The 22,313-nt window shown below is 29.5% G+C and overlaps 4 protein-coding genes and 3 long non-coding RNA genes across 30 annotated transcripts in view; 4 read left to right on the plus strand and 3 right to left on the minus strand.

Annotated features, from left to right (window-relative positions):
- The window catches only part of LOC105831222 (post-GPI attachment to proteins factor 6), a 12,494-nt gene extending 5,894 nt beyond the window's left edge, over positions 1-6,600 (plus strand). For 14 of the 20 annotated variants that reach the window (XM_036291133.1, XM_036291138.1, XM_036291139.1 and 11 more), the window contains 8 exons: positions 1,049-1,251; positions 1,465-1,622; positions 1,694-1,923; positions 2,240-2,434; positions 3,194-3,340; positions 3,670-3,866; positions 4,350-4,492; positions 5,288-5,843. In XM_036291133.1, the coding sequence (XP_036147026.1) occupies positions 1,049-1,251; positions 1,465-1,622; positions 1,694-1,923; positions 2,240-2,434; positions 3,194-3,340; positions 3,670-3,866; positions 4,350-4,407 (1,188 nt within the window). In that variant the 3' untranslated portion in view covers positions 4,408-4,492; positions 5,288-5,843. Of the gene's footprint in view, positions 1-1,048; positions 1,252-1,464; positions 1,623-1,693; positions 1,924-2,030; positions 2,102-2,239; positions 2,435-3,193; positions 3,341-3,669; positions 3,867-4,349; positions 4,567-5,287 lie in introns of those variants that run through there. The other 6 variants (XM_036291134.1, XM_036291136.1, XM_036291144.1 and 3 more) reach the window with 6 other exon arrangements.
- On the minus strand, positions 555-1,138 carry LOC114253883. 2 transcript variants are annotated; one of them, XR_003625308.2, is made up of 2 exons: positions 1,032-1,138; positions 555-725 (listed from the first exon to the last, which is right to left on the minus strand). It is a non-coding gene; the product is annotated as an uncharacterized LOC114253883 (long non-coding RNA). The 2 variants fall into 2 exon arrangements; XR_004964352.1 differs by having other exon boundaries at positions 555-719; positions 1,032-1,120.
- Positions 5,997-17,317, minus strand: LOC118647032. Of its 3 annotated transcripts, XR_004964351.1 has the most exons (12): positions 17,273-17,317; positions 16,374-16,489; positions 16,156-16,293; positions 15,264-15,474; positions 13,719-13,804; positions 12,965-13,181; positions 10,625-10,762; positions 10,351-10,428; positions 9,874-9,969; positions 9,183-9,263; positions 6,442-8,399; positions 5,997-6,359 (listed from the first exon to the last, which is right to left on the minus strand). XR_004964351.1 is itself a non-coding variant. In XM_036291159.1 (11 exons), exons 1-11 carry the CDS (start codon positions 17,295-17,297, stop codon positions 8,335-8,337), a joined length of 1,251 nt encoding a protein of 416 aa, XP_036147052.1. In that variant the 5' UTR covers positions 17,298-17,317; the 3' UTR covers positions 5,997-8,334. The 3 variants fall into 3 exon arrangements, 2 of the variants coding, with proteins under 2 accessions (XP_036147052.1, XP_036147053.1); XM_036291159.1 differs by having other exon boundaries at positions 5,997-8,399; XM_036291160.1 differs by lacking the exons at positions 10,351-10,428; positions 10,625-10,762 and having other exon boundaries at positions 5,997-8,399.
- On the minus strand, positions 6,190-6,720 carry LOC118647044. Its single transcript, XM_036291176.1, has one exon. The coding sequence runs from the start codon at positions 6,718-6,720 to the stop codon at positions 6,190-6,192; it is 531 nt and encodes a 176-aa protein (XP_036147069.1).
- Positions 10,769-12,061, plus strand: LOC118647033. Its single transcript, XR_004964353.1, has 3 exons — positions 10,769-11,399; positions 11,612-11,755; positions 12,038-12,061. It is a non-coding gene; the product is annotated as an uncharacterized LOC118647033 (long non-coding RNA).
- Positions 13,174-13,678, plus strand: LOC118647034. Its single transcript, XR_004964354.1, has 2 exons — positions 13,174-13,215; positions 13,314-13,678. It is a non-coding gene; the product is annotated as an uncharacterized LOC118647034 (long non-coding RNA).
- A 781-nt stretch (positions 17,318-18,098) lies between the features above and the next one.
- LOC118647030 lies at positions 18,099-22,267 on the plus strand. Of its 2 annotated transcripts, XM_036291155.1 has the most exons (3): positions 18,099-18,237; positions 18,885-19,021; positions 19,430-22,267. In XM_036291155.1, the coding sequence occupies exons 2-3, from the start codon at positions 18,895-18,897 to the stop codon at positions 21,841-21,843; spliced, it is 2,541 nt and encodes an 846-aa protein (XP_036147048.1). In that variant the 5' UTR covers positions 18,099-18,237; positions 18,885-18,894; the 3' UTR covers positions 21,844-22,267. The 2 variants fall into 2 exon arrangements, with proteins under 2 accessions (XP_036147048.1, XP_036147047.1); XM_036291154.1 differs by lacking the exon at positions 18,099-18,237 and having other exon boundaries at positions 18,586-19,021.
- Positions 22,268-22,313: the final 46 nt, after the last annotated feature.

Consider the following 22,313-nt stretch of genomic DNA (forward strand, 5'->3'; position numbering starts at 1 on the left):
CTCACTCACTCACTCACTCACTCACTCACTCACTCACTCACTCACTCACTCACTCACTCACTCACTCACTCACTCACTCACTCACTCACTCACTCACTCACTCACTCACTCACTCACTCACTCACTCACTCACTCACTCACTCACTCACTCACTCACTCACTCACTCACTCACTCACTCACTCACTCACTCACTCACTCACTCACTCACTCACGCACGCACCCCATCCAAGTCGCTAACCCATGTGCACATTGCAAACAAAGTAAAGTTCACATGTGTTTGCAAGTTTCCAATACAATGTATGGTAACGGTATTAACACTTACTCATTTTACAAGTACACCCATAAAAAAATGTAAACAAAGACATTGCTTCGCTGTGGTCACACACAAACACACACACACATTTAAATTTTTGTCTATAAATTATGGATTTTGGTGTTTATACAGATAAACAATAGATAGGTTACAATGTCAATTACAATTAATTTGACTCTCTTTCGCTACTAAAAGTTATCTTACCCACAAAGGGAGATAAGATGAAATTGACACATTCTTAGGAAATTAAAATTTCTAATTTATTTAACAGCTTTTAATTTTTAAGGTAGATACAAAAGGTTTTAGTGAATCTAAAAAAAAAAGATTATTTTTACACCATCACAGAAATTAGGAAAAATCGACAAATCTTAAGGTCGTCATCTTACCCCTCTTTCCCCTACTCATCTGCAACTTAAATGAATAATTGGTAAATGCGAACATTGAAAATGATTTTAAAAATGACGAAAAAATAATTATAGAAAAACTGTGTTATAATAAATAAATATAAAATAAATTTGAATATAAAAGAATTTGTAATGGTGGAATGACAAAAGAAATTGTTAATTTTAGCTATTTAAAAATGACACGATGTCGCGTTCCAAATATTATGGAAATATGGAAAAAAAGAAGAAATTCTTTAATAGAAGGATATGTTTCAAAATAGAAGAGTTAAACTTTAAATGATACAACATTCGAGGTGAAACATTAAATACATACTTCTGTAATCCTTTTAGCTGCCATTGACGCAATTGGTTTTGATAACAATGTGCATTCAAAGAGGTCGTATACCCAAACTAGAGGATCGTCATTCTTGTCAAAATGGTACTGTAACGATAAACTTGTCATCGTTAAACAAGCGCAACGCAAGTTCGTTAATAGCGTTTCCACAACCAGGTACATGGTACATCGTTATCCTTGCGACATGTTATAAATATAAGTAAGTATAAGGTTCTAATTGAAAAAAATATATAATAGATGTAAAGAGTGAATGGAAATATGCACGTCCTATCGAATAATTTGATAGGAGAACTCTGACGTGAGACTCGCCAATGAATTCGAACGAATAGAACGTAGGTTGTTTGGTATTCGAGATGTAATATACAATAACATCATAAACAATAACATATATTTTTTCCACGTCTGTGTATAGTAAACCTGTACGCTGTCAAATGGAAGAAATGTCTATCCTACTCAATGTACGTACCAAAAAGTGTATGTTTTCTGATGAGAATCCTTGCGGTAATCACGGCATTTGTCAAGAAATTCAAAAGAATGTCCTTCATTATGCAACATGTAATTGTTTTAAAGGTAATGTTTTTTCTCTGTTTGACAACTTTATGCACCTTTTACTTTTTAACTTAATATTTTGATTACTTAAGGTTACTCGGGATGGGATTGCACCGACATCTCAAGTACCATGTCTGCTATCTCTTTTGTGAGTGCTATACTGCTCGTTATAAGCAATATCTTTTTTATACCAGCCATATGTATAGCTGTGAAACAAAGGTTGTACGCAGAAGGATTAGTATATTTGGTCACTATGCTATTTTCGTCCCTATATCACGCTTGTGACCAAAGTAATGGACAATTTTGTATTACAAAATATGAGGTATGTATCTTTGATAATCATGATTTATTTGTTATAAGCACTGAATTTACCTATTTATCCTATTTATAGTTACGCTCTATAAAAATTCTAATATCAATTTCATATAGATTTCATGGAAATGAGAAGGAAAACAATTACTTTATTATTAATTAAATTTAATAAATGATAATAAACGGAAGCTCATGTTCTTTTTTATAATATAAATACGCATACACAAAACTTCAATTGAACTTAAAAACATTTACTTTTTAAACTAAAATTGACAACATATCCTTTCCTATGTTATATTTATGATATGATATATTTATTTCTGCAGATTTTACAGTATAGTGATTTTTTCTCAAGTATTTTGGCATTTTGGGTAACACTGATAGCAATGGCGGAATTACCGGTAGCTTTTGTACCACTGTGCCATATGACGGGAGTGTTTGTCATCACTTTTAGTGTCCAAATTGACAGGATGTGTTTAATCAATATATTAATACCACTGTCACTGGGTATCATTGTACCGGTAAATCTAGACTGACTTTTAAATCTAGAATGATTTTATATAAAAGAAACATACAGTACCGGCCAGAATTATATCATCTTTTTTAAATATAACTAGGTTTTTTAAATATAACTTTTGTCAAGGTGCATCGAATACGCTAAAAATTTTATAGTAGACACCTAGTGCACCAAAAGCAGGTGCATTTTGTGCATAAAGTGTAATGAGATTTGACAAAATACACCATGATTTTTAAATTTTTGATTAATTTTCTGGAAATCACACATTTTTGCTATCTTTATTTTTTGTGTCACGCTGCCAAGCTGTAGTCGAAGCGAAAGGTTTTGCTACAAAGTACTAGAGTTGTACAATATAAATTATGGGTTTGTTGTTTATTTTTAAAGCATTTGTATGTACTTGTTATAATACGATCAAAGTTTATTATTTCAGAGATTTCAAATAAATTGATGAAAAGTTATTTCTTCAGTAAGGTATACTTGCCATTAAAACAAGTTATGCTTAAAAAACCTAAAGGTGATATAATTTTGGCCGGTATTGTATATACATATATGTAATGTAATATTGTAAACATGTAATAAAATATACAGCAACATCAAGAGTTCCTTTGTGAATTCCTGATGCTTCTAATGATAACGTTTTTAATCATAAAGATAGTTATATTTAATTGTATCTGTTGTATATACATATATAGCATAAAAAGATACTTTTTATATATAGAAATACTTGAAGAATTTGTCTTGAAAATTGACGAGATAATACCAGATTCTGTTACAGATTTTCGCACATATTTATCGTACTTTTCAATCCAGGAAATGCAAAACACCAAGTCGAAAGATACTATTAGGTTTGCTCTTTGCTATTGTAGGTTTATTACTCTACTCTTTCATTGAAACAGAAAAAAACTATCAGGTGTGTATTCATAACACACACACACACACACACACAAATAATACATCACATAACATAAAATTGATGTGTGAATATTTTGAAAATGTTAAAATGGAAATCATTCTCGAAAATACTCGTAGATTAATATCCCACATTATATCAGATTAAAAAAAAAAACTACATTTAAAAATTATAAAATTTTTAATTTTTAAGAAGAAAAAGTAAGTTATATAATAGTTTATTGTAGGAATTTTGTTTCATACATTAAAACAAATTTTGTTATTAAATCATAAATAAGATTATTTTTTTCTTTTAGGAAAGAACCTTATTTCTCATTTATTTTGTTACAGTACGTTCACAGTGTTTGGCACATAATCATGGCGATTTCGTTAATATTTTTGTTACCATCAGTAAAATCAAAACAAATCACATCGCCGACAAATGCTTCCTTCAATGATGACAATGAATCGTGGATTTGCAAAGAGTCTTACGGAATCCCTACATTTACAATAGGGGATCAATCAGGAAAATCAAATGATCGTGTCAAGTTAAATATCATATCTGCAAAATAATTTCAGCTTTCATTTTTTTCTCCCTCTTCTCCCTTTTCTTTCACCTCTAGGCCTTAATCTTTAACGATATTGTACACGTTATTTTTATAAACATATATACATATGTTTATAAAAATAACATACAAAAGATCTTAAATATAAGATTTTTAAAAATGAGATCATCTTAAGTATACTGTCTTAAGATATCAGCCAGTCACAGAGCCGTATTAGCCTCTTAAGACATTATTTGACACTTGATTTTGAAATAAGAATAGATTGCTATAAATACTGGTCCTGGAAATTACCATATTTACAGTTAAACCTATATGAATATAGAAATATTAGGATAGAGTTATAAGTGTGAAAGACCAAGGGGTAGGACAAAGGGACTCTTCAAAATAATGGCGACAGATATTAATTAAACAATATTTAACTAATAAAATTTTGTTTTTTACACTGAAAATCTTGTATTTTTACAGTTTCTTACACAACAGTTCAGTTTCTGAATTTTCTAATCGAGAAACGTCATGTTGTTAAATACCGCTGAAAATGGCCACCAGTGTTAACAATAGAATTTTTCCATACCTCTCACAGATCGACCACCAATTTATCGTCTAAGAAGGTACTTCATCCTGATATTCCTATTGATTGCTACATTTTTATATTAACGAAGAATTGAAATAGAGCTTTGAGAGAGAGAGAGAGAGAGAGAGAGAGAGAGAGAGAGAGAGATGGTTAGATCTACATTAGGAGGCGTTAGATCGCGAGGCGATTCAAAGATCCATAATGTTGTGGTACCAAATCTGGAAATCTGGCAGTCCTGGATCCATGCATTTAATGCAAGGTTCTAAATAATGCATTACGGACATTAAAAAATATTTTTTCAATATCTAATGCGAAGATCCTTAATTACGCATTACTTTTTTAATAAGTAATGCGATTTTTTTCATTACGCGTTACTTTTTTAATAAGATAATGCAATTTTTTTCATTACGCATTACTTTTAAAATAAGTAATGCGATTTTTTTTCATTACGCATTACTTTTTTAATAATTAATGAGTAAAGAAATAATTATATTTATTAAAAAATTAATAAGTAATGCATTATTTTTTAATTTGTATTTTCATTACCCTGATGTAATGTACGAACGACATCTCGTATATTCGTATCGAAATATTAAATTCTTATATACCTGTATTATAGCTTGTAATATAACGTAATTTTTTTTAACTTTATCTTTAACATGTAACTCTACGTCGCGACTGTCTTAACTTGGCATTTCCTGTACGTCGCCTTATCGGTGCTTATCGTTGCTTATCTAGCCGTATCTGTTCTCCCTCTCGTTCTCTTTTTCACTTCGTCCTATTTTCTTTCACTTGTCAGTTTTGATTGACGACGCTATATACTCCTTGATAGTTGATCGCTATATGCCGCTGCCGTTCGATATCGGCCATCGACATGGAATGCGCAACGCGAATCGAAAGTGAGTCCAACTATGGAAAAAGAACAGCATGAATTGTCGGTCAATTCTGTCTTTCTAGTCATGAAAAAAGAAAGACAAAGCTAATGGTGATCCTTGCTCTCACTCTTTTTTTCTGAACCTAGGCCGGTATTCATAGTCGGATCTTATATTTAAGATCATCTTAAGTATACTGTCTTAAGATGCCATCTTTTATGCGGGATTTTGAATAACGCGTGATAACGTACAAAGAAAATTTACTAATCAGGAGTCTTTATTTCTATTCTGGGGAAGGAATTAGACAATTCTAATTGATTGATTCTCTTATGCGTTATGCAAAAGACGCTTTTGTGCGGCGGCCTAACTCGATCATATGTAAAAGCACACTATCTGCGCTATGTATACGAGAATAATAGAAAAAGTCATAGCATAAATATTTGTATATTATCATATATGTATATACATATATCGTCAAATGTAATAAACAATAAATATTTTCTCTGAAAAAAAAAATTTGCCCGATCTGCATGCATTAAGAATACGAAAGGCCGTGCACGAGCTGCGCGAAGATTCTCGGGGACAGTATCACATGTTTTCACGAGAGGTCCTCGTAATCGCATCCCTCTGTAGCGTATTCGCAGGGTAAGATAAAACGAATGGATTTTCATAAAACACTTTACTTCTTACTTTATTCGTGAATATTGTTACAGAAGATTTCTTTTAACTCGCCTTACTTAAAACCTACTACTGAAACTCAAGACTAGCTACTCTATCTATACTCTTTCTAGGGGGATTTCGCCTTGGCCAATCAGGCCCGTGGACAAGTTGATTGAGCGCTGCAACGCCACAACACTCCCTCCTAATTTTCTTGGAATGTTACTCGTTTATTCGTCTTTTTTGCAGATGTGTAAGTACGAATTGGTGGTGGTGGTGCAGCGTCTGTCAAATTTGTTGCGTTTTCGGTTTCCTCGGTAGGTAGATATGCCGGTTTTAGTCTTTCTGTTGAAATATTGCATGGTCTTCCGTTAACTAGAACAGTATATAATTTTTCATTAATTTTAGCCAATACTTCATACGGTCCTTGGTAAGGTGGTTGTATGGGGCGTCTTACTGTATCATCTCTAAGAAAAACATGTGTTGCTATTTTTAGATCCTGGTGTACAAACGGTTTTGGAGAACAGTGATGTGCGACTGGTTTGGCTCGAATTTTTCTAATTCTTTCTCTTAGTTCTTGGACGAAGATTTCGGGCTTAACTGGCTGCTCCGGGTCTTCAAAAAATTCTCCTGGAACTCTTAACGTTGTTCCATATAGTAGCTCTGCTGTAGAACATTTTAAATCGTCTTTGAAAGCTGTGCGTAAACCTAAAAGTACTGTTGGTAAAGCTGTCATCCAGTCCTGATCGTTTTGGAGGTCCCTGGTAAAAATTCCATTAGAAACGGATAAAAAATGTATCCTATCCGTTTGTAACTGTTTTACTATGCGTTTCTTTCCCTGCATTTACAGATAGAAACGGATAAAAAATGTTGCAGATTGTATGGGATTATATACGCAAAAATGGATAGAAAGCTAACTGCATCTAACTGATCTGTAACGGAACTATCCGAATCTGTGCGCTGATATAGCTATCCGTTTCTGACTGTTTTTTATGCGGTTTTTTCTGTATTTACAGATAGAAACGGATGAAAAATGTTGCAGATTGTATGGGATTATATACGCAAAAACGGATAGAAAGCTAACTGCATCTAACTGATCTGTAACGGAACTATCCGAATCTGTGCGCTGATATAGCTATCCGTTTCTGACTGTTTTTTATGCGGTTTTTTTCTGTATTTACAGATAGAAACGGATGAAAAATGTTGCAGATTGTATGGGATTATATACGCAAAAACGGATAGAAAGCTAACTGCATCTAACTGATCTGTAACGGAACTATCCGAATCTGTGCGCTGATATAGCTATCCGTTTCTGACTGTTTTTTATGCGGTTTTTTCTGTATTTACAGATAGAAACGGATGAAAAATGTTGCAGATTGTATGGGATTATATACGCAAAAACGGATAGAAAGCTAACTGCATCTAACTGATCTGTAACGGAACTATCCGAATCTGTGCGCTGATATAGCTTTTTGACTGTTTTTTATGCGGTTTTTTTCTGTATTTACAGATAGAAACGGATGAAAAATGTTGCAGATTGTATGGGATTATATACGCAAAAACGGATAGAAAGCTAACTGCATCTAACTGATCTGTAACGGAACTATCCGAATCTGTGCGCTGATGTAACTATCTGTTTTTGACGTACGACTCGGACATCATGATGAGTCCATGTGACACGTAATTGCAGTGCGTTTTCTTATTTAACACCTGTTCTACGAACGTTCTCTCTGCTTACCATCTCAGGGGCACTAGCGAACTCGTCGCCGAGGCGCGAACAGTATCCAACGGAATTCTATACGGTGATGTAACTATCCGTTTCTGTATGCACTATACAAAAATTCAAAACATCCAGTTATAAATGCTGTAAAGTGAACGAATACAAAAACGTGTACGTGCGGAGATAGAACAAAAAAAGATTTTTTAATTGATTGCACTAGTTTATCTTTTTTCCTTCGTACTAGAAGGAGAAAAATAAACTCTAAATTAGTTTAACTAAAAAAACGTATCGTTATACGTCTACATACATACATTCAGATCACTTTGTTAAAAATCGATTATATACCTTAATTCTTTCCGTTTTTGCATATATAGATCCTTTGCAATCTGTAATTTTTAATACTATTTTTTGCTAAACGCGTACGTATGTATATTATTCCTTTCTTACTGCAAAAATATACCTTACTAATTTTTGGAATTTCAAGGATCTACAACGTGATAATATATCATAATTTCTAAATTATTCCTTTATCTGTTTTTAAACTTTTTATTAATATTTTATAAAAACTTAAGGGTATTAATGTAATAAATAATTATAAAAAACATGTATCTATTGTTGTCATAAAAAAATTTACTTCCTCTCCAAAAGAATCGAATCCTTCATATCGTCAGAAAAGTTTTTGTTGTTGGGAATGTCTAAAAACACAATTAATTAATCATTTAGTTATTTGTAACAAACGTAAAACACAAATATAATGTCATATAAGAACTAAATGTAAAAATTAATATAATTACATCATTAGGGCTAGTACTCATAGTCAAATCTTATTTCAAGATCGTTTCAAGCAATGTCTTAGCATGCTAATACGGCTCTGTAATTGGTTGATGCCCTCTCAGAAAGGATTTCTGATACCAAGACAAAAAATATTCTTGACACATTTCATCTTATTATAACCTCATATAGTGTGAAAATAAAACAAGATTAAGATTAAATCAGAAATTTTTATCTTCAGATCGGTCTATTCTTAAATCTAGAATATCACAAGATTGTCACAAATTTACTAAATCATTCTAAGAAAATTAATAAGGTAACATCAAGTTATTTTATTCTAGATTTAAGAACTTTCCATTTAAAAATGAAATATTCCTTTTTTGATAATGAATATGATTGGCGCTATATCGATCTTATTTTATGATAGAACAAAGAGTAATGGCATTAGGCCCAGAAATCTTTTCTGTGAGTATGGCATCTTAAGACAGTACTTAAAAAAGCCCGACTATGAATACTGAGCTATAATAGAATTTAAAAAATGTTATAATTCTCTCTTATTAAAAATATATTTTTAATAAGCAATACAGATCTACACACACACACACACACACACACACACACACACACACACACACACACACACACACACACACACACACACACACACGCACGCACGCACGCACGTACATATTTTAATATTTAGTTACCTTCTTTATCACTTGTCGTTTTTCCTTCATCGTCCCAATCTTTTTGTGAGTCAGATACTGATAATACATTATCGGTTGTCTCTGTAAAGAATTAGTATTTATTTCGCTCTTTATATCAATTCATATGTACTATTTCATATGTACTCCAAATTGAAAGCGCACATATACATAAGTATAACATTATATTTATATATGTATAATAAAAATAAATATTATTAAATTTAAATGTAATTTTTAATATTGTATATATATATATATATATATATATATAATCTTAATAATTATATAGTTGCATTTAAAATCTTATAATTTATTTAAATGTCAATTACCTCTAAAAGAGAAATACAATAATAATTACTTAATTATTACATAAACATAATTGTAAGTAGAAAAAATTGATATTTCTCATTAATATACTGAATTACAGTTATACAAATATTTCAGAATTAAAAAAAACATCAAACGTCTAGGAATTTTAAAAAGAAGTAAAATGTTATATATTTATAAATTTATAATTTTTAAAAATCTTGTACTTATTTAGAAAAAATACCTTTTATGTTATTGCTTTTTGCTGACTTGTATATATGTAGATATGTATGTATAATACTACATACCTACGTACATTTGTACATATATTTATACATACGTGCGCGCGCGTGTGTAACTATTTATTATTTAGTTAGAAATTTACCTTTTTTGTCACTTGCTATGTTACTCTGATTGCAGTCTTGATTATAATCTTTCTGGGAGTCAGATGAATCAGATACTGATTCATTATCAGTCGTTTCTGAAAAGATTAATAATTACTTATTCCGCAGTATTATACATATATTAATTTATATGTACTTCAAATGTGAAGCATATATATAAAGAAGTATAATATTATACTTATGTACAATAAGTATTATTGAATTCAATTCTAACTCTTAATATTGTATAAATAATTTTAATAATTATATCGTAATATTAAAAATATTATAATTTTCTTGGGTGTCGAGTGTCTTTAAAATAAAAATAATTACTTAATACATAGATATAATTGTAAGTTTAAAAAAAGAAAAGCCTTTTTTTTAATTTACTCACTTACTTATATATCATTATATTTAAAATGTTATAATATTCTACTTAAATATTTAAAATATAACACATATATATAATATGATTTTACCATCAAGTTGTTCAAACTTTCTTTTCTTGCTAACATCTTTTATATTATTGGATGACTTCAATTCAATGTCGATTATCTCTAAAAAGATAATTATTTATTACATAGATGTAATGTAAATAGAAAAAACTTTTTTTAATTAATTCATTGAATTACAATTAAAAAATATTTCAGAATTTTAAAATCAATCAAATGTTTAGTCTAAGGATTTAAAAAGAAAGTAAAATGTGGTTATATATTTATAATTTAAAAAATCTTATTATATGAGCAAAAGTACCTTCTATTTTACTACTTTTTGCTGGTCTGTTCAAATCGCTTATTTTACGTGCAATATATAAAGGTACTTTGCTGCATTCTACTTGGACTTCAACTTCAGAACATTTTTTAATTTTACTTAGCCAATATTGAAAAATATCTGAAAAAATCGATCAAATATAAAGTTTAATATGGATTCTGTTATAGACATAATATATTTATACATTGAGCGTTTGTCTTCATTTAAAGAGTGGAAGTATGATAAAAGTAGAAAAAGAAACACTTATATATTATATATGCGGAAGAGAGAATGAATGCAAGGAGCACCAAACAAAGTGATTTTTTTTCTGTCTTTACTTTATTCCAATTTCCTCAATATTTAATCTAAATATTATGGCTGTTTTTCAATAAGATACATAAATAACAGCTAATTTATATCTATAGATTTTTCATAATATACATATAAATAGTTTTCCCATAATTCTTAAGTAACTATATGTATATTTTCAACTTTTATCTAGAAATTCACTTAAAAAAAAGGCATTATTTATTTTGTCACCGCTTTTCCGCGATGCTGATTGGTTGTTGGTCAAGTTTGTACTATGTGACTTGCTTCACACTGTCGTCTGCTGCTGTCTAACTTTTGACAATTCATCGCATTGGACAAAAACTTTTAACAGTTCCCAGTATTTGAAAATCTCAATTTGATTGAGAAAGAGAAAGAGAGCCAGTTTTTGAGAAACGAAAGAAATTTTATAGAGAAAGAAAAAGATTAGTGTGAGAGTTAAGTGTAAAAGGTAGAAAGTGCTATAACAATAAAATATCTAAAAATTTGACATTTCGCGTAATAATCTTTCTGTATTGTTTCCTTAGTAGGATAGGGAAGAGATAGAGTTTATAAGCGTACATTGACTGATAATAGAGAAAGTTTAAAATTAGAAACAACTTGAAAATGTATTATAATTTATAATTAAATTTAAATTTTTATTTTAAAAAATATATCTTTCAGAAAGAAAGAAGTTTAACCGAAAAGAAATAATTAAATAAAGAGTTGGAAAAAGAGAAAGCGAGAAATTACGTTTGGCAAGTAATTAGAAGGAGATACAGCGAGTGAGAAAGAAAGTTTTAGAGAAGAAATAAAGAAAAATAACAGGTAGTTTTTAAATAAATATATATTTCTTTTTAATATATCTTTTAAACTTTTAAAAGATCACGTATTTTACATTTTTTATAGAGGATGATTTTTATTTAAAAGAGAGAAGGAAAGGAAAGTGTAGAGAGAGAGAGAGAGAGAGAGAGAGAGAGAGAGAGAGAGAGAGAGAGAGAGAGAATGAGAGAGCGCAAGAGATAGAGAAGGGGATTAAATAAGAAAGTAAAGTGTGTGAGAGTATTATTTAACAATATGAAAATATAATATAAATAATAATGTGTTTAGTGATAGAGAAGAGGGAGGGAGAGAGAAGAGATGAAGAAGGGGATTAAAGAAGGTAAAGTGTGTGAGAGTAATATTAAACATAATATAATTATCGCGCGCAAAGCGCGCGCAATGTAGTGTTCTAGTTGATATTTTAAAAATATAAACAATTGTAGGATCGAGATTTTTTTAACATATATATATTAAGGTGCAAGCGGCATTCCTCTCGGAGAAATACTTTGTCACACCTGTTATATCTATTCGAGCCAACAATATAACAGAAATGTACCACATCGAAAGTCGACTTTCAATGTTTGTCGACTTTCAAAACGGCTAAGCTAAGGGAAAGCACCTTATTTATGTATTTAAACCTTGACGAAATTGTAAGACTCAGGCCGGATTTACAATAGGTGTAGTAAGTCTTATGCCATAAGAAATTGACCAATTATAATAGAATATGAGAAGAATAATCGCATATAATTGATTAATTCCTTATGGCATACGGCTTACTACACTATTGTAGATCCGGGCTAATCGACAACCGAAAAGCAAATGCTCAAGAATGCAGAGCGACGGGGATAAACACGAAAAACTATGAGTAGAGAAGCAGTTCCCGCCCGACTCGAATACGAGACACATCGTCAAACTCTCTCTTGTACTTTTACTCCATATATATATTTTGTCACATTCTCTCATAACGCCTACCAGTTTTGCATCCCACACAGCACACTTTATCCTGAGGATATCCCCAGGTTATCGAGATATCCAATTGGACATATTGCAATCCCATGGATGTCCTACGGTTATTGCGATATCTCTCGGATATCTGATGGATATTGCGATATCCTGTGCTGTGTGGGATTATACCGTGTCTGCCCCTTTTTATCTTACACAATTTTAAACATAAAATTAAAAATTTAGAAAAGTTTAATGTTTTTTAATTCATACCTTGAATAGCGAGAATCTTTGTTTCATTTAATTTTGGCTTTGGCTTTCGATCTTTGTATTTATTGCATTTCATTCCAGTCACACTAGACTCTTGTAGAACTTTCAACCCGAAGACTGCAACCGCCAGATTTTTTACTATCATTTGATTTGTCCTTGCATTGAAAAATGCAGCATCGTATGTTAATTTGGACAGCCATACGTTCCTGCCCAAGTGTATCTAAAATATCATAAAAAACATTACTAATAACAAAGTATGAACAGTATGTTTTATCCTAAATATTTTTTCTTCAAATTCAAATATAAATATATGCTACTTCTTATTTTCAATATTTATGAACATACAACACAGTGAGAAATGATGACTGAAAAGACATCAAATCGAATTGATATCATTTTGGTAAAAAAAGATCGATTCGACCGCACCCGAACGCACCCCTGAAGGACTTGGACAGGGAAAGAGCAGAGAAAGAAGAAAGCAAATGGGAGGCAGCAAGAAGCAGATTATTCAGAGAAGTCGGAATGGAAAAAAAGAATTTAAGGAGAATGAGAGAGACAGGAAACGAAGAACTAGCAAAAATAATACAAGAGAAAATCGAGAACAAAGAAAAAGAAAAGAGAAGGAAGAAAATAGCAGAATCAAGATACAACGATACATGCAAAGATTTAATAATCTTTTTTAGCCATCCTAAGCCGAAAGGCAAGAATTATGTTCAATAAAATACAATAAAAATAAATATATATATAATATATTTACAGTATTATCGGTTTTTCGAATAAATCCTACAGGAGGTGTCGCTGTGCCTTCACGGCTTTTTACTTCCTCAAATTTGTCTGCAGTTACTGTAAACAGATAAACAATAAATTGCGTTCAGATTTTTCTAATATGAAATTTCATAATTTCATAAAATTTACATCAATATTAAAAGATACTTTGCATATTAAATATTTATGAAGTACATGTATGTTTTCTAATTATTTTTTCTTTTTATTAATACATTATTTCATATTCCAAAAAATCTAATAATAATTTACCGTTAATTTTGTAAATTATTAAAACAACTACCCTAGTAGCAAAATACATTGGGAGTATTTTGATTAATATTGGCTAAATATTGATGGGTTCAACATTGGTCCAATGTTGAACCAATATTGAACCAACATTGCTGCTTAGATAAATTGGTTAAATAAAAAACGTCTATTTTACAATATTGGAAATACTGTCTTTACATTACTTCTTAATATTGCGTCAATGTTTTTTGTTACTAATGTATGTAAGAAACTGTCCATGTAAGATCTAAAGCTTTCGGCACACGATACGATTTTTCATGCTTTTCGCATACAAGGCATCTTAAGAGGATGCTAAAACCGTGTTTTATCGACATTCTGTTTAATCATTTAATTTCAAATTGAATTTACAGAATTGATTTTTACACTTTTAAAGTACGTACACAAATGAACCCAGGGACGATTAGATAAAGACCAAAAATGCAAAAAATTTTTTAAAGTTTATTTGCTCATAAAAATATTTGCTTCAAAAAACAAGTTATGTAGCTTATACGTACAAATGAATGGTGTTCCCGGGTTCGAAATAGATTGAGGAATAAGATTATAATCGTCAAATTACGATTACAAGCCGTAAAAAAAGATATTTTTATAATAAAAGCGCTTAAATGAATAAAATTTTTGATCACATAAATATGTTTTTTTACGGCTTGTAATCGTAATTTGACAAATATAGTCTTATTCCTTCTATTTCAAACTGCGAGACACCATTTATTTGTAAGTATAAGCTATATAACTCATATTTTAAAGCAAATTTTTTCATGAACAAGAATAAATAATGACTCTGCATTATCGACCTCAATCAAGTTTGATGGGCAGTTTAGCATCCTCTTAATACGTGTCCCGATTAGCTCAAATTATTATGTCACCAATCGTAAGCCAATGAGGATACGTAGTAAGACACCTCGTATGCGATCTAGCATGAAAAATCGTATCGTGTGCCGAAGGCTTAAGGTACCACATTTATTTTTCATATTTTTAAACAATATATTTTTACACCTAACATTTTAATATTGTCAAATGTATTGTAATTACACACAAAGAATTTTTATTCTTATGAGTAAAAAAATCATAAAAATATTTGAAATAAGTCCTAGATGCGCACAGTGTAAAACAGACACCATCAATAAAATTTTATAAGTTTATCTTAACACTAACTCAGCAATCTGAGTGGTATTTGTTTCATATTGTGCATATCTGGGACGCTCCCGACACATGTCTGAAATTTCATGCTTACCTTTAAATTCATCAAAATATGAAATAATATTTTTTTGAAGTTCAATATTCAATGTAGATAATTCTCTTATCTGTGTTGACTGTTCATCAATTTTACTATTCTTTTCTAGTATTTGTAATTTCAAGGTTTTGTTTTCCTTTTCAAGATTATAATGTAATAAAATGTTACATTCGGTCGTACGTTTTGTTTCATTTTTTTCAGATTTATCCTTCTACAAAAAAAGATATATAAGTACAAATATTTATATATATACACATATAAATATATTAAAAATATATAACAAAAATTATATTTAAAAAAATGTTTTTATTTTATATTTTAAATTTAAATAATTTATAATCTAATATTTTTGTTAATTTTATTTTAAATAGTTGATTTTTTACGTTATATTATTTTCAATTTTTTGTTTATGTTAAAAGTACATTATAAATTTAAAAACAGTTGATTTTTTACGTTATATTTTCAATTTTTTCTTTCATGCTGACATTATGTTACAAATTTAAAAAACTGAACTTTCTTGGCACTAATTCTCTAATTGTTTCTTAGAATTATAATAGTATCTTATTTAAATATTAAATGTTTTATGATTAAGAGATTAAACAAAAATTATTTTACTACAAATTTCTGATTGTTTGATCAAAATTTGTAATTATTTTATATTTGACAAATTTGACAAAAATTGCTATAAGTTTTTCTTATTTAATTAAAAAATTATTAAGAATAATTTTTAAACACACAATCGCACAAAAGTAATATTTTTTTATTGTTACTGAACATTTTTTAATCAAAGCTTTAAAATTTAAATTTTATAATGTTGATGAAAATTTCAAATATTTTAATTCTGGTTCTTTTACCAATATTTTTATACGCATAAATAAAAAAAAATACTTACTGAAATGCATTGTTGGTTTGATTTTCTGTTTTTATTTCCTATTGATCGATTTTCTTGATTAATTTCGTTGATTGTTATTTTTTCAAGATCATTAATTTTTTGTTTTAACACTTCCCTTATTTCTTCCGATTTTTCTTTCTATAAATACATGTTAGCAAAATTTTTATATCCTTATATTAAAATACATATACAAAATATTATTTACATACAATCTTTACCTTTTTTGCAGTAAAATTATCTTCTGCATCAGTTTCTGTTGCTGATTCTCTTATATTTCTTGGTGGTAATGTGACTCTTTTCGTAGCAATTAGTTTCTTTAATTCATCAATAGTATCTGAAATATTTATATATTCATAATACACAATTCAGTGTTACATAGACAAGCAATAACACATAAAATTTCCCCAAAAAAACTAAAAAACAAAATATCCAATATAATTTATATCATACAGCATAAGATCTAATATTTTATTTAATAATGTTTATAAAGTAAATAGGGAAATGTTTTAAATATTTCTTAAATGTCTTAAATATTTTTTTCAATAAAAACATTTAAAAAAAAACAAAATCAGAACTGACAACAATGTAAAAATTAATTTCAATAAATAACTAAATATTAAAAAAAAAATTGTTGATATTTATTTAAAGTCAAAACAAGATTTTCAAAAGTAATAAAATTGGAGCATTAAACGTTAAATTTATTTATAATTGTTAAAAAAATGTATTTAAACGTTTAACAAATTTGTAAAACTTCTAATAATATTCTGATCCTAAAATCTGATAATATCTTTAAACTATATCTTCAATGTTGATGACAAATATTTTATACTCTTTAAATTAACAATTAGCATATTATTACTAATTTGCAAAAATATATTTATAAGTACGATAATTAATGAGTATTCATTATTTTTTAGTGATTAGCACTTCAAAATTAGTGTAGTATAAAAGATTAGATATATTTATTTCACTGATTAACAAATTGTAAGTATACCACTGAAAATCAGTGCATTCTTTTATTAATTTCACGGATTTTTCATTGATCATAATTTAAAGAGTAAATAAAAATCATGTATTAAATGGAATTGGAAAATATTTTTTTTTTGTTTTAACTTACCTTCTACAAATATAATGAGGCCCATGCAGAAACTCGTACCGCACTTTATTTTATGGTACTTATTTTTCCATTTATTTAAATTAAAATGTTTAATTTTTGTAACATCAACAATATCTTTGTCTTCATGTCTTTTACATTCCGTATTAAATTTTACGTATGCGAACATTATGCGATTAAAGATATATTCATGCGATTTGTACGTGATAAATTATTGCAGAATAACAAATGCAACTTTGGCTTACTTAACAAAATAAATGAAGGTGGAAGGTGGAACTTAAGAAGTTGCATGTGCGTGCGCTTGCATGCACCACGCTTAACGTCGTAACTAGATACAAACAACAAAGAAGGTTTATATTAATTTACAGCAGACGAATATATCTCTGCGAGCATTTTACCTAACAAAATTCCTAAATAAAGAATTCTTACATGATTTGACGGATGTCCGGAAATACAATGCACTTAAATATTAAGTTTTTAATGGCGCCACAAACTTTCATAAGGGAAACTGCAGCCCTGCAGCCTTTCCTAGCGTTTCGCCAGTACTTTGCCAGTTGTAAAGATTACGATATCACTATCATTTACTTTTAATAATGTAAAATTTTGTCACAAAATACTTGAAGGTTATATGTACACTGAAGAAGAGTTAATCACATAGCAACCAGAGGAGATTAAGCTATAATAATTGAAGATCTAGCTGGCTACACACCAGCGCGATGAACGTACAGAGATGAGCGGAAAGGCGATCGCTCATTGGGTCCTACCTTTGGATCCAACAAATCACCTTCCATTGCTACTTAACCGCGCGCTCACTGAGCGATTGCGCTACAGGACTCATTAGTGTATGTACATATAACCCTCAATTTTTTTCTGACAAATTTTATTTCGGATTATTAAAAGTAAATGATTGTTATTTCTTAAAGGAAGAATAATCTTTATTTGATAGTTACAAGTGCTTTATATAAAAGGTACGTATATTTTAAATATATAAAATGCACATATATATATGCGTGTATATATGTGTATATGTGTGTCCCCGTTGAAAAGTCAGATGGAAATTCAGATGCTCATATGTATGTGGATTTCCAAAAATTTTGAATGGTTTTGGAAATTTCTTATGGTTATCCATACGAGATCCATATAAAACCATCTAAAATCTATGAGAATTCATGCACATGCATGTGGATAACCATCTAGATTTCCATCTGATCTTTTCAACAGGTGCGTGCGTGCGTGCGTGCGTGCGTGCGTGTGTGTGTGTGTGTGTGTGTGTGTGTGTGTGTGTGTGTGTGTGTGTGTGTGTGTGTGTGTGTGTGTGTGTGTGTGTGTGTGTGTGGTACGTAAACATAGTTGTAAACATAAAGTTGTAAAAAATCAACTAATCACAGTCGATTATTCTTCGATTATAAGAAATAATTATTTGTAATTGATCAGTTTTTTGCAATGTTACGTTTACAACTACGCAATTGTAGAATCGACCTTTATAAATATTATGTTTGAATGTTTATATACATTTATTTATAAAAGTAATTAATTTACATTAATTATGTATATTAAATTAGTAATGAGAATGTAGCGTTTCGAAAATGTTGATACAAATCGTATTTTGCCACAGACCTCTGAATATGGATCCAATGAAGAAAAGATACAAGCTTATGTTGGATCCTCAATATCGAGAAGATTGGACATGCTTAAAAACTCATCAATCTTGGATGAAAATGAAAACAGAAATGAATGTTGCAAAAAATCTCTGTAAGTATGACAGCTAATAACAATAAAAATAAAATGTACAAAAATTATTTTTTACACAAAATACATATATAAAACGTTCATAATACATACAAACATACATAAATCTTTACATAAAATACATTTTATATTTATATTAATTGACTAATTTTTTTATAATTTATTTACATAACATATTTTTAAAATTTTTCTGATAGTTTAAAACCCTTATTTTTTATATCTTCAATAATCTATAAATAATATTTTTAATGTATATTTTAGAAGGCTATTTTAATGGTTTTAAAATTATTCAAGAATATATAACGTATTATTGTAAATATTATTATTACTATAGTATAAAAATTTTATTATAAGAACTTGAAAAAATATTTTGTATATTATATTTTTATCAAATTAATATGTTTGTTTTAGATAAAAATACCGAACATTCAATACAGGATTTCTCCGACATTAGTGACGATAACGCATTATTGGAAACAATTTCCGTTGTGAATACATTTGATGACACGTACAGTACGCATCATACAGACGAAGAAAATTGTTTCACCGAAGATACTTATAGTGACGGCAGTTTTACAGATGAAGGGAATATCGAATATGATACGGATGAAGATAGTGTCATGCATGATGCAAATGAAGTACATGACTCGGAACACGAAGAGCTCCCAGATAACGAAAATAATGATGATAACTCAATTATGTTCGAAACATCTGCACTAACAATTTCGGATGTTATGTTAATGATTACGGCAATTTGTGTCCGGTTTAATTTATCATATGAAATAAGAAAAGCAATCGTTGATTTAATAAAATGTTTAGCTGGACCGCAATTTAAAACTTGGTCTATGAGTAAATATACATTAAAGAAGAAATACGATCCACCAAAAAATGTATTGAGTTATACCTTTTTTTGTAACTTATGTAAAGCACTTTTGTTAGGACCAATATCAAAATTAGATTTTAAAAATCAATTTGTATCTTGCAAAGAATGCCAGCAAAAACATAAATTGACAATGCAATCTCAATATAAATTTGTGTATATTGATTTACAATTTCAATTAAAAAAACTATTAAGTAACTCTTTCATTCAACAGTCTGTAATTGAATATATACACCATTGCGCTGAGAAGAGAAATGCAGATGGTAACGTGACATTAAATGATATATCGGATAGTGTGCTGTATAAAAGTTTGTCTTCAAAATATTCAGGCGGATCGGATTATCTTCTTACATACAATTTTAACACAGACGGTATGCCTATTTTTAATAGTTCAAAAAAAAGTAGTTGGCCGCTTCTGTTAATTTTAAATGAAATGCCACCATCTTTACGATTCAAACATGTATTGTTATGTGCTTTATGGATAGGGGATAAAGAGCCAACTCCAACTATGATGAATATGTTTCTAAAACAGTTCGTTGAACAAGCTATGCAATTGTTTGAAAAAGGTATTACAATCCAAAATAAGCAAAGTCTTATTACATTTAAATTATTGCCAATGTGCTGTGTTGTCGATTCTGTAGCACGACCTATTGTTCAAAATAGATTACAGTACAATGGCTATTATGGTTGTTCATGGTGTTATGCTCGCGGAAAATATTTGCACGGAACTGTCCGCTATTTATTTAACGAATCTAGTAATCTTCGGACTCACGAAACACACATGATTGATGTTCGGGAAGCTACAGAATTTAATAAATGTGTCAGAGGTGTGAAGGGTAATGCCATTTTATTGCAATTACCACAATTCAATGCGGTATGGGGATTTTCCTATGAATTTATGCATGGAACTTTATTAGGAGTGTATAAACAAATTGGAGACAGTTTTACTTGTAAAGACTCTCCAATATATTTAACTGCAATTCAACGGAAAGAAGTTAACACTCGATTAACAAACATAACTCCGATAAAAAAAATACAACGATTACCGAGACCTTTGACTGATAGATGCAAATGGAAAGCTTCCGAATGGCTTTCATGGGGATTATTTTACTGTCTTCCTTGTTTAAGTGGTATAATACGAGATAATCTTCTAGAACATCTAGCGCTACTAGTAGGTACTTTATTTTTACTGCTACAGAACAATCTTAGTGAAAATGATCTGCGGAAATGCGAAATAGATTTACTACGCTTCGTTGCAGAATTTCAGATTTTATACGGAGAAAAATGTGTAACATTTAATATTCACAGTCTATTGCATATTGTGCAGTCAATTAAAATGGTTGGGCCATTATGGGCGAATTCTGCTTTCGTATTTGAAAGTACTAATTACGATCTTAAACAAAAAGTGAGTGGACCAAAGAGCGTTGACAATCAAATTTGCACAAGATATCTGCAAAAGAATTTATTCAAGTGGCAAGCAGATAGTATTTATGAAAATTTTGAAATTTGCGGACAATATTACAAATATTTATTTGCGAATCGTATGCATTCTGCTTCAGTTAAAATTGTTGACGAAACAGTTTTGCTCGGTAATGGTCAACCAATTGATAATGGCTTTATGTATCAACGATGCATTTATAAAGGTGAATTGTATCACACTACTAGTTATAGACCAGAAAAAAAAACCAATGATTCTATTGTACAATTAATTAATAATGAAAGTGCTCAAATAATAGCAATTATTAACATTAATGATCAGTGTTACATTGATGTTAAAAAAATAAATACGGAAAATGCATTTCATACGCCTCATATATATAAAGTAATAAGTTATGGGGAACGCAACATAAGAATTCCTGTATCAAATATAAAAGCAAAAATGTTAATAATCAAACATACTGCTTTTACATATGTTTGTCGAATTCCTAATATATTTAACATGTAAATGTTAATAATTCTTAATAATTATTATATCTGTTAATCGCACTATCATAACTATTATATCTTAATAATATCTATTAATTGCAATAATACACATTGGGAGCTTTCCAGAGACACAAATTGACACAGCAGAAATTTTGTCCTTGTCTCAAACTAAATATCAAACAAAGACAGAAATACTGCTGTGTCAATTTGTGTCACTTGCTGGAAAACTCCCATTATAGTCATTGTACTGTAATTTAAAAATTAAATGGATATTAAAGTATGATAATGTTGGTGTACGAAATTTTTAGTTTGTACGTCTAACATGTATGTGTGAATATGCATATTACATATTCCAATATATATAACTATGTAATAAAATATATTATTTAATTAACTAATGTATAATATGGACTGTATGGCATAAATAAATTAAATGTAAGAAATTAATATTTCATTTAATATCACATATAATATTTAAATTTGTTATTA

Source organism: Monomorium pharaonis, chromosome 8 (assembly GCF_013373865.1).
Source record: "Monomorium pharaonis isolate MP-MQ-018 chromosome 8, ASM1337386v2, whole genome shotgun sequence".
Taxonomy (NCBI): domain Eukaryota; kingdom Metazoa; phylum Arthropoda; class Insecta; order Hymenoptera; family Formicidae; genus Monomorium; species Monomorium pharaonis.

Excerpts from the sequence above, each read along its gene's own strand:
- LOC118647044 (XM_036291176.1), bottom strand. The coding sequence starts at position 6,720 with ATGACAGCTTTACCAACAGTACTTTTAGGTTTACGCACAGCTTTCAAA.
- LOC118647032 (XM_036291159.1), bottom strand. The coding sequence starts at position 17,297 with ATGGGCCTCATTATATTTGTAGAAG. Across the intron at positions 16,294-16,373 it reads ATAATTTTACTGCAAAAAAG|AAAGAAAAATCGGAAGAAAT; the intron begins GTAAAGATTGTA and ends ATGTATTTATAG. Across the intron at positions 10,763-12,964 it reads AAAGATTCTCGCTATTCAAG|ATATTTTTCAATATTGGCTA; the intron begins GTATGAATTAAA and ends CGATTTTTTCAG.
- LOC118647030 (XM_036291154.1), top strand. The coding sequence starts at position 18,856 with ATGTTGATACAAATCGTATTTTGCCACAGACCTCTGAATATGGATCCA. Across the intron at positions 19,022-19,429 it reads GAATGTTGCAAAAAATCTCT|ATAAAAATACCGAACATTCA; the intron begins GTAAGTATGACA and ends TGTTTGTTTTAG.